The 10980-nt window shown below is 40.1% G+C and overlaps 1 protein-coding gene across 4 annotated transcripts; it reads right to left on the bottom strand.

The window, feature by feature from the left end:
- Positions 1-208: 208 nt before the first annotated feature.
- Positions 209-9769, bottom strand: LRR1 (leucine rich repeat protein 1). Of its 4 annotated transcripts, none has more exons than XM_019451899.2 (4): positions 9137-9769; positions 5594-5692; positions 2431-3152; positions 209-644 (listed from the first exon to the last, which is right to left on the bottom strand). In XM_019451899.2, exons 1-4 carry the CDS (start codon positions 9437-9439, stop codon positions 404-406), a joined length of 1365 nt encoding a protein of 454 aa, XP_019307444.1. In that variant the 5' UTR covers positions 9440-9769; the 3' UTR covers positions 209-403. The 4 variants fall into 4 exon arrangements, with proteins under 4 accessions (XP_019307444.1, XP_019307446.1, XP_019307445.1 ...); XM_019451901.2 differs by having other exon boundaries at positions 9326-9769; XM_019451900.2 differs by lacking the exon at positions 5594-5692.
- Between the last annotated feature and the right edge of the window lie 1211 nt (positions 9770-10980).

The raw sequence follows: 10980 nt of genomic DNA, 5'->3' as shown, positions 1-10980 counted from the left end.
AGACTCTATTAGTCCTCCAACATATATTTTCTGTATACAGAAAGTCAATTTCTTTAATTGAAATTCAAGAAGGAAACTGGTAAGAAAATTCTATGACCAGAGTGATAGGGATCAATATCTGTTTAACATTAAAAGATAGCTCTACAACCCATTCTGGAAACACTAGGCTGACATCAACACAAGTGAAATAAACTGAAAAAAAGTCTACTTTCACAGTAAAATTATAGGTTTTAATGAAATTAAGGTTTTACAGTCAAATGATCGAAAATGTTAGAGTAACACATTCCTCCCCTCAAGTAAGTATACAAAAAGCTTCCCTTTCTCTAATTTGATACTATTAAACCATAAATGAATCCCAAGGTGATCTGTAACTAAATGGAATTTGTTTTTGTGTTATCACCAGTTACTTTAACATATCACAGGAATTTACGTAACAGGCTAGAGAACAGAAGTAAGAGATAATAGGTGCTTCAGTACCACCCATATTATCCACTAAGACCACAGTGTGAGCAACAGAGTGTAGATTCATAGTAGTAGTTCCCTGAATAAAACAGCTTAGACAGAATCTTCCACAGACACAGGTTTTAGCAGTATCCAAATCTTGGCAAAGATGAAAAGGAATGATATGAGAGCCATATGGAATCCTATTGGAAAAAAAAAAAAAGTTGAAAAAATATTTAGCATGTTACTAGATTCAGAACTTCATGTATTGGGTCATGAATTACAGGATACTGAATTATAACCAAGGAAAAATAAGATTACTCTATTAAGTGACTCAGTATATTGTTCTTTCTTCCAAACTGTTAAGAATGGGGAAAACACCATATGGCATATTGTAAACCTACGAGTATCTATACTACTCCATAAAGTATCTTTTAGCACTGTCACCTAATACCATAACCCATGGAATAGTATGAAGAAATCTACATTGTATTATCAGTATAACATGATCATTTAAAGCTACAGCTCTAGTATACAATTCTCATAATGGCGATGGGAGAATTACTGAGTTCTATCTGTGAAGAAACATTTATTTAAATAAATCCAAATACTCTCCTAGGCATCAACTGTTTAAAAGGGAATTTTAAACTGTGAAACAGATTTAAAACATATATTGTTTCAGGTATTTTTACTTTACTGGCTGAGCAAGTGCTGACCTCACCTTGCTTAAATCACTTACTGGCTATTAAAATCAAGTCAAACTCAAAAACCCGAAAAAGTCAAACTCTTTTACACTCATCTCCGAGACACTGTAGGATGGTCTCTTGAGGTTGCCTGCCCACTGCCCAACTCCTGACTCAACCATGCCCCAAGTCACTTTGTCTGTCTTCCAGTCTTTTCTTTGTTCTCTAGTCCCTAGCCTAGGCTGGCACATAATAGGTGTTCATATTTTTTCAACAAATAAATAAAACCTACTCTATAATTTAAACTGGAGTTCAAAACCCTATCAGGAAAAGTCTGAAAAGATACATATCAAATAAAAAACAGTTTGCATTTCATAGGGATTTGGGACTGGTCTTGTTGGCAATTCATTTTTTTTCACATGTACTAGTTTGTTCCTTCTATAAATAACAATTTTTTAAAAAACTGTCTAAGAAGTGTCTACCACATGTGTATATTAACCTGTTTCAAGCTACTAGTTATACCCTAAGGAAAGAGGTAATAGTGTAATACTGTTAAAAACTGTATTTTCTATCTAACATAATTTAAATTCCCACATATTTTTCTAATAGACCATAAGTTTATGTTTGTAACCAGTAGTGAAGACAAGTTACCAAAGGCTAGATAATAGGCATTATTCTCATAGCTTTGGATCTGTATCCTTTTTATAACAAGTGGGCTGAAAACACTTGATAAATACAAGTGACGGGATAGATAGAAAGAAGTAAAGGGGCGCCTGGGTGGCTCAGTTGGTTAAGTGTTCGACTTTGGCTCAGGTCATGATCTCACGGTTCATGGGTTCGAGCCCATGTCAGGCTCTGTCTGTGCTGACAACTCAGAGCCTACAGCCTGTTTCAGATCCTGTGTCTCCCTCTCTCTGCCCCTCCTCCACTCACACTCTGTCTCTCTGTCTCAAAAATAAATAAACATTAAAAAAAAATTAATGCCAGGTAATAAATCCTATAACCAAAAAGTCAAGCAATGAAAGGGGGTGGAGATAAAACTTTAGATAGGGCGGTCAGGAAAGGCCTTTCTGGGTGTCACTTGGGAAAAGAACTAAATGAAGTGAGAAAGTGAGCTATGGAACTTTCTGGAAGAAAGGCATTCTAAGTAGAGGAAAGGAGCAGCAAGAAGGCCACTGCAGCAAGATGTCAGACTGTGCACAGCATTGTAAACTATGTTAAAGCCTATGACTATTACAATGAGGATGATGAGAATACCAGACTCTTATCAGAGGTACTGCATTTTATGACTATTAAAAAGTCTTACCTATTATATAACATGGCTCGTGCAGAGGATTCCAATAAAGTTAATGGTGTTTGCAGCATTATAACTGGAAGGGCTTTTGGTTGTTCAAAAGTATTTCCAAAAAGATCCAAGTACTCAAGGGATAAATTTTGAAATTCACTAGGCAAAAATGGAAGCTTATTTCGAGCGGCTGACAAAAAACGCAGGTTTGTCAATTGTCCCATCTTGAAAGGAAATCGAATCAATTCATTATCATCAAGTTTTAAATCTGTAAGTTCTCGGAGTTGACAAAACTGCACAGGGAGCGCCTTAATTTTGTTCTTGCTGAGATCCAAACTCCGAAGTGACCTCTGGAGTGTAGACTGACACAAAGCTACACTAAATGATTCCAAGTGATTGTCACTCAAGTTAAGTTCTTGAAGATGGATGAGGTCTCCAATTGTAGCTGGAAGCTTTTTTATATGGTTGTGACTCAAGTCTAATTTCCTAAGGTTTTTTAAGCAAAGCATACGCATATCAACTCGGACAAGCCCACAGTAAGAAGTCTGAAGATGTTCCAGAGAATATGGGAAGTTCTTGCTTAGAGGATAGTCCTTTTTGGATGTGATAACCATTTTAGTTTTAAATTTTTCAAATTCTGAAGTCTTCACTGGTGTGAAGGTTGAAAGTGGTACCTCAATATTACAACCTCTGTGAGCGAGTCTCACAGCTGACAGGAAACTCTTTAAGCTGCTGGAATTGGCCTGAATAAATAAAAATAAGTTGTACAATTATAAATTCCATTTTAGATAATACATGCATGCTAATTTACCCTTTAACAAATTCTATAAAGTTATACATGCAAATGATGGACTCATTTCTTGAAAATGGCTGTAAAAATAAATTTTTTACTATTTTGATAAATTTCAATATAAACACAAAAAAATTTGAAAGTTTTTGAAAAAATATGTTGAGAGACATACTCTAAATTTAAACCATTCAAAAGGGAATCAAAAGAGTATAAAATAAGACAGGAATACATGAAAAGATTCCACTTAAGACTTGGGTTTATCATGAACTGAGGCAAATCTCCAGTGCCTCTGACATAGACTGAGATGGTGCTGTGCACTGCAAAATACCCAAGGCTGCCATTCACAAAGACTTGGAATTATGAAAAGCAATGGTCCTCTCAAAAGCAGGGCCAAATGGCACTGTAAGAAGTGCTGGAAAACATCAAAAGCAAGACAGATTGCTTCCAGCTGGACCGAAAAATCACTATTAAAGTGGTATGGGAACTAAGTTCTCAACAGAAATATCTAATGCTTGCAGGATATTTCAGAAGTTTCCTAAAGTTTACATGTGAAGGACTGGTAACTTGCAGCAAGTTTGAGGAATAGTACGTGATCCTATTGAGTTGGAATGTGGGAGCTTTGTAGAGGTGTAAAAGACTAGAAATGCAGTGTGGGGATGGTATAGATGAACCTGATACCATGATGAGGAGGATGGAATGATCAGGCTGTGGAAATCTTTTAAGAACTTGGAACAGGAGAATTACATGAGAAAAGCTAAATATTATTTCAGCAGCAATATACACAGTGACGTAGTGTGAGTGAAGTCTGGAGACCTGGGTCAAGTAGGTCTGGTACAGGGTACCAGCTTAAAGATTTGGGAGTTTATATAAATAAAGACTGAGTTACGAGAATGGAAAGCAGGTATGGTAAAGAATAGGCAGAAGATTAGAATAAGCCTTTAATTGGGGATAGAAAAAAAAGATGCCAGAGATAGGAGACAAAGGAGTGGCTAAGAAAACCAAGAGTAAACCAGGATAGTGTCCTGTCAGATGCCAAGAAAGGAAAGTTTTATTAAGAAGGGAGTGGTCATCAGTGTCGAAATCTACAGACCTCAAAATAATGGCAATGTGATTGAAAAAAAGGAAGGAGACCAGTGATCTCTGAGACAGTTTTGATAAACCACTGAAAACAAAGGTCAAAAGACAGTATGTGGAGGCAATGGATTTAACCTTGTCTTTGGGAAATTTGTCTATTCTATTTTGATTGGTTAGACCTCAGCTTTTTTTAGGTAGAAGAAAAAGTTAGTAGGAGAAGCTGAATATCAAGAGAAAATGAAAAACTATAAGAACAGGAGGAAGTAGAACAAAATGTTTCCATTCAATACAAATACCTTAAATAGTCATTAAACTTTATTGTTTATAAACCACTTTGCTTTGGATTAAGGATAATGAAAGGCTGAATAAGACATTGCTTCTACTCTCTGTGAAGGGGGGGGGGGAGAGGAAAAGGGGATAGGGCACAGTAAAGTTTTATTTTAATGGTTTAACTATTTTTAAAAATTATAATAAATAAAATACCCCCAGAATGGAGGGGCCTGAATGGCTTAGTCAGTTGTGCGTCTGACTGGCTCAGGTCACAGTCTCATGGTTTTGAGTTCGAGCCCCACATCATGCTCTGCACTGACAGCAAAGAGCCTGCTTCAGATTGTTTGTCTCTCTCAAAATAAATAAACATTAAAAAAAAAAAATACCCCTCAAATGGTTCTAATTGCATTTTTTTTTTTTTTTTTACACCAAATTTGATCTGTAATGGGTGACTTTGCTGGCAAATGTAGCCGTGTGCCACTGGCTTTATAGAATTCTATTCTAGGAACACCCTAAGGGTCCATCTGGAGCACGGAAGTAAGCCATTTTCCTTCCTCCTAATCCTGTTGCCTTAGCAGGCTGACTCTACACTGTTAGAGCCATGCCAGCATACCAGAGAAACTGTGTATGTGTCTGGTGAGTTTTTGAATTCCACCACAGACCTGCCATGGCTTCTTCAAACACACCTGCCAAGTGTACATCCCTATGCAGTTGTGTGGGATATCGAGGATCCTCAAATAGTCTCTTCTTTAAAGAAAATACAGCCAACCAACCTAACTGCTATTTTTTTTTAAACAATCTTTTAAGTTTATTTTCATTTATTATTTATACATATTTACATTTATTTATTTAGAGAGAAATAGAGAGCAATTAGGGGAGGGACAGAGAGAGAGGGAGACAGAATCCCAAGTAGCCTCTTCACTTTCAGCACAGAGCCCAGTCAGGGGCTCAAACTCACAAACTGTGAGATCAAGACTGAACCGAAATCAAGAGTCAGATGCTTAACTGAGCTGCCCAGTTGCCCCTTTAATAGTGTTTGTAATACCATACCTTACTTAAACAGATATCCACAGGAGGCTCCTTTAACCGAACAGTAGCTTTCCCCTCATCCATAAATTTGGTGAAGAATTGCTCAATGTTCTCCTTTAGCTGCTTAAAACCAATGAGAAAAAAGGACAAAATCTGGTATTGTTATTCAGTAATATTTATTACAATTAGAATATGCCAGTCACTTTCCCAGGCTTTTACTCCTTAAGTCTGCATGTTTTGTTGTTTTAAGTTTTAGTTTTTATTTCTGTGGGCTTTTTTAGCATTTGGGTAGCTACATTTCTTATCTAGCTTCTGGTAGATATTGCTGTTAGATCAGTCCAGTAACTCTTTCCTGTGACTTCCATTTGGGAGAATACTCCTCTTCTCCCATTCTATGTGGCTGTAGAAGTTGTCAATAATAGTTACTTGCCTTCTTAACTTCAGTCCAGTAGTCTCGGGTGGACACACCTCCCACAAGATTATAAACGCCATGAAAGCAGGAATCTTGTCTCCTTTGTTCACTATTGTATCCATGGAGCTACAACAGTGACTGACACATAATAGGTGCTCAAAAATTTTTAATGACTGATGTTCCTGTTTTAGACTTCAACAATAATGTATTGAGAAGCCACTCTGTACCATGTACTATGATAGGGGGCTTGAAACAATAGTTTTGAATAAGACCAACATAGTAATTATGTTTATAAAGTTGTCAGTCTAATGAGAGACAATTATTAAGTAGGTAGTTACAATCATAACAAATATTAAGATAAGGGAAGTACAGACTGCTCTAAGATCTTATATAGCAAAGGAATACAAAAGTGACCTTAAAGATGAGAACTGAAGGATTAGGAGATGTCGGGCAAATGAAGATAGTGGGAGAAGAGAGAGAGAATAGCATACCAGTAAGGAAAAATGTGTGCAAAGCCTTCAAGGCAAGAGGGCTTGGCAGTTCCAAGGAGGTGAAAGAAGTATGGCTGAAGGATCCAGGAAAGAGAGGCAGGTGAGTCAGGAAAGGCAAACAGGGATTGCATGGTGAAAGATTTTGCAGACCATGTCAAGAATTTTGGATTTTATTCTGAAAATGATATCTACTGAGTGACTTGAAGCTGGGAACATAGTTACACCTACATTAAAAAAAAATATCTTGGGGCGCCTGGGTGGCTCAGTCGGTTAAGCGGCCGACCTTGGCTCAGGTCATGATCTCGCGGTCCGTGAGTTCGAGCCCCGTGTCGGGCTCTGTGCTGACAGCTCAGAGCCTGGAGCCCATTTCAGATTCTGTGTCTCCCTCTCTCTGACCCTGCCCCGTTCATGCTGTCTCTCTCTGTCTCAAAAATAAACGTTAAAAAAATATATATATCTTTATTTACTTTGAGAGAGAGGGATGGGGGAAATCCCAAGCTGGCTCTGTGCTATCAGCTTGGTGGGGCTTGGTCTCACAAACCATGAGATCATGACCTGAGCCAAAATCAAGAGTTGGATGCTTAACCTACTAGGCCACCCAGGCATCCTAGATCTGGGATTTGGGAAGTTCCCTTTAACCACAGTGTAAGAATGAACTTTGGGGGAGGGGAGAATGGGATGAGGTTGGTAGAGACCTAGGGATATCTTTTAAGACACCTAGCCAGACAAGGGATTCTGGTGGTTTCAACTGCAGCTGGGATGGAAGGAGGTATGAAAATCTGAAAGGATCCTAGGAGGTAGAATTTTAAGGATTCAAAAATATATTACATGGGGATGCAAAAACCTTAAGGTTTCTGGATAGAGCAGAATATTTAATGAGTTGCAGAACATGATCAGAAAAGTAGGTTTCAGGGTGGCAAGGAACATTAACTTTTAGATATTTTGAGTTTGAAATGCTACAACACATCCAAGTGAAGATTTCCAACTAAGATTCAAGTTGCAAGTTAAGGGAGAGGACTAGCTAAAGATACAGATTTGCAAATCAGAATGAGATAGGCAGCAGCTAAATCATGGGGCAGAAAAGTTGGTATAAGAAAGATCCCCAAGGTACTTCCCACACTTAGCACTAATACCTAGTCTTCAAGGCCCAGGACCAACACCACTTTAATTCATCCAAGAAATGTTTATTGGGCACCTACTATGTCCCAAACCCTGTGGCATCACCTCTTCTACAAAACTTTCTCAAGCCCCTATAATCAGAATTCGTTTCATTTTTTGATTCTGCTCTACTTCTACCTTTATTATAGCACTTACATCGTCCACCTTGTAATGTAAGCACTGGTTTCTATTTCCTTTCTAGTGTTGGAAGGACAGTGACCAAATCAAGTCTTCAACTTACTGTTCACAATAAAATTCTGATTAGGGTTACCACCTGCAATTATTAATGCAGAAGTTTTAAGGGCGATCATTACAGACTTAAAATAGAACCTGAACTGACCATGAAAGAGGGTTTGGGGAAGACAATGGAAGAAAAAAAAAGGGAGACCCAATTCTTGCTATGAGCTTGCTTGTCACCTTACAGTTTTCTAACCTATAGAATGTTGGGTGATTGCTAAAGTCCCTTCAAGTTGAAAATTTTATAGGAGTTGATTCCACGAAGAGGGGGAAATTACACTTTCAACTGCTTATATCAAATGTTAAGTGTCTCTGAATGAGATGGTATTGCCCCCTTTCCTCAACCTTTGAGTATACACTGTGGAATACAACACTAAGGGAAATAATTCTAGAAACTGTATAAAGTCCAGTGAAGAGTCAGATGCAAGGGTGGAAGATGAGTTGCCCCCTCGACTTTATTTACAGTAGACACAAGGGTATTCCAGTCATTCTGACAAAATAACACAGTACCTGGTGAAATGAGGGAAAAAGGATTTTATAAAACCTGTGCTTTGGAAATTCCATTTCAACTTTCAACAGCTTCTAGAGTTTACTACTGCTAGACAGATGAGAAAAAGCCCTGGTCCTAGAAAGTCAAGTCTTAGGAAATAAAACATTTGAAGGAAGGAAGGAAAAGGAAAGGAAAAGAAAGATGCAGTGAGCAATAACATTAGTATAAATATCAAGATGCAACCCAAAGCACTACTGCTTTACTACTGTACTAATCTGGTCTAGCGATCCTGGATACCCAAAGCACTACTGCTTTACTACTGTACTAATCTGGTCTAGCGATCCTGGATACTATCATTCATCACTTAAAGCCTTAAAAAAAAAAAAAAAAAAGCTAGCGAATATACCATGGGAGAAAATAATTTATTGAACAAAAGTGCAATTATTTTACTGTTCCCCCAAAGTGGATTGCCATTCCATTTAAAGATTAGTTTCATGCAGGCCGAATTTCCAGAGGCTTTAAGACAGCAGGGATGCCACCTACTGCTAAACAGAAACGCTGCCAATTTGAAACCAAAGGAACGGGAAAGAAAAATAAGGAGAAGGTGCGCTCTCAAAAGCTTTCCTCTTTCGGGTACACAGGGAGACGCCCAGGACTGGGGGTGGTGATGGGGCGCTGGTACCCCACAGGCAGGCTCCAGCCTCTGGAACGCGCGAGGCTCGAAGGGGAAGAGCTCGGGGCTGACTCCCGAGGCAGGGCCTGTTCGGTCCACGCACCTCATAGCGGGTCCCGCGCTTGTCCCTCAGGGTGCAGATGACCAGGCAGGTAGGGAGCGGGCCGCCTCGCTCGCCTCCAGCCCGAGGCTGCGGCCGACTCCCGGGCGTCTGCTGACAGAGGCTCAACACCGCCCGGGTGCCCTTGCCCCGGTTCCTCATTCCCAAAGCCGGCAAGTGCCGACTGACTACCTCGACCTCGCAGTGCAGCTTCATTTTGCGCCAGCCGCGGCAAGAGCTCCACAACTCCGCTTTGAAACTGTCCCCTTCCCGCCGCGCAGCGCCGCCGCCGGGGTCCTCGAGCATGCGGGCTGTCCCCGGATATGCCTGCCTGCTCGGAGTGCCAACAGCTCGGGTTTTCTCGGTACAGTGGCTCTATGGGTCTGCGGGGAGGACGGCCTCCCCTTTCACTTGCAGGGCCGAGTCCTCACTGTGGTTGTGGGTCGGCGGAGCGCGGATACCGGACCCTTGAGGACTTGGCTCGCATCTCCCGAGCCGGCGACTGGCGAGGCCGCAACGTCCTTTCCCGGGAACGCTTGCGGCTGGAGGCACAGGTGGTTATTGTTGGGGGCGGAGCTCTGTTTTCCGCGGTTCAACTTAACGCGTTTCCTGCACCTGTTGGGTCGCTAAGCCGGTATCCCTGTGTTAAAAGGGAAAGTCCGCTTACCTATAGAGCTTCGGAACTGGGGAGTTGCCCAATGCCAGCCGGGGCCAGCATGTCCCGGTGCTGATGGGCTGGTGTTTGTTTTGGTTTGGGTGGCTCCCCCCTCGGAGGCAACACCTGCCACGTCAGAACGGAATTTGATAGGACAATATTTGACTTGGCAATTTCTGTTGAACAGGTTCCCGCTTTGTAACCGCTATTAGGTTGGATAGAGTGACTGGTTTAACATCTGACCCTGAGAGAGACTATCCAGACCCTATAAGCACCTACGGCTCTACATTTCTTGGTGGAGGGAGGCGCCCGGGGCGCACATCTTATTTAAGGAGGCGCTCTCAAAAATGGCGTGTGCATCCCTGAGCGCACAGTCCTTTCTCCTTAAATTTTGTGCCCTCGACGCCTCTCTCGCCTCATCCTAATCCCAGTCTTTTATCAAACATTCATTTTGTTTGAGCGGTACTTTTGCAAATGTGAAATGGTTTACAGAAATACGGATTTTCAATTCAATTATGACAATACAATGATTTATCCTTAATTAGGTGTGAGTCCCTGTTTACAAGGTGTTGAACCTGAAGTGTTATCTGTTGATTCTCATTCTGAAAAACGTAACTGGTTCCTAAAAATTAGTAATGAATAAAACATTACGTTTCTTTTTTTTCTATTTAGTATTCTTGCATGGAGAACATGAAAACACGGCTCCTCAGTTAGCAACAGTTAATCATGTGGCCAGTGAAAACATACAATAAGCCAAACACACCTTATAGTTTTCAAAGACAGACTTCAAGAATTATCCACTTTTGTTCTTTGAGTGGATAATAATATAGAAGAAAATAATAAAACGCCAGCCTAAAGCATTACAAGTACAATAAATATACTCTGAACTTCCAAGAACAGTTGGGAGGTGGGGAAATCTTACATGTATAAACCAATGTAATTTTGATTAGAATAGAAATGTACAAAAAACAAGACTACAACAACAAAGCCTCAACCCTCTATTTGGTGTTACCTGGGTTGTTGAAACACGGATTCAGTGAATTCAGTAAATGTTAAATAATCTAAATATATGAAAGTTACTTAACAGTTCCAAGGTGATTTCAGAGTAGGACAATGGTTTGTATTGCCAAAAACATATCTTCCTAATTGCCAGATTCTCAAAAATGGCCTGTGCTTCCCTAAATATTTAAAT

The sequence above is a fragment of the Panthera pardus genome, unplaced genomic scaffold, assembly GCF_024362965.1.
Source record: "Panthera pardus isolate Hobbes unplaced genomic scaffold, ASM2436296v1 HiC_scaffold_24, whole genome shotgun sequence".
Classification (NCBI taxonomy): domain Eukaryota; kingdom Metazoa; phylum Chordata; class Mammalia; order Carnivora; family Felidae; genus Panthera; species Panthera pardus.
This window is presented reverse-complemented; position numbering and strand designations above follow the sequence as displayed.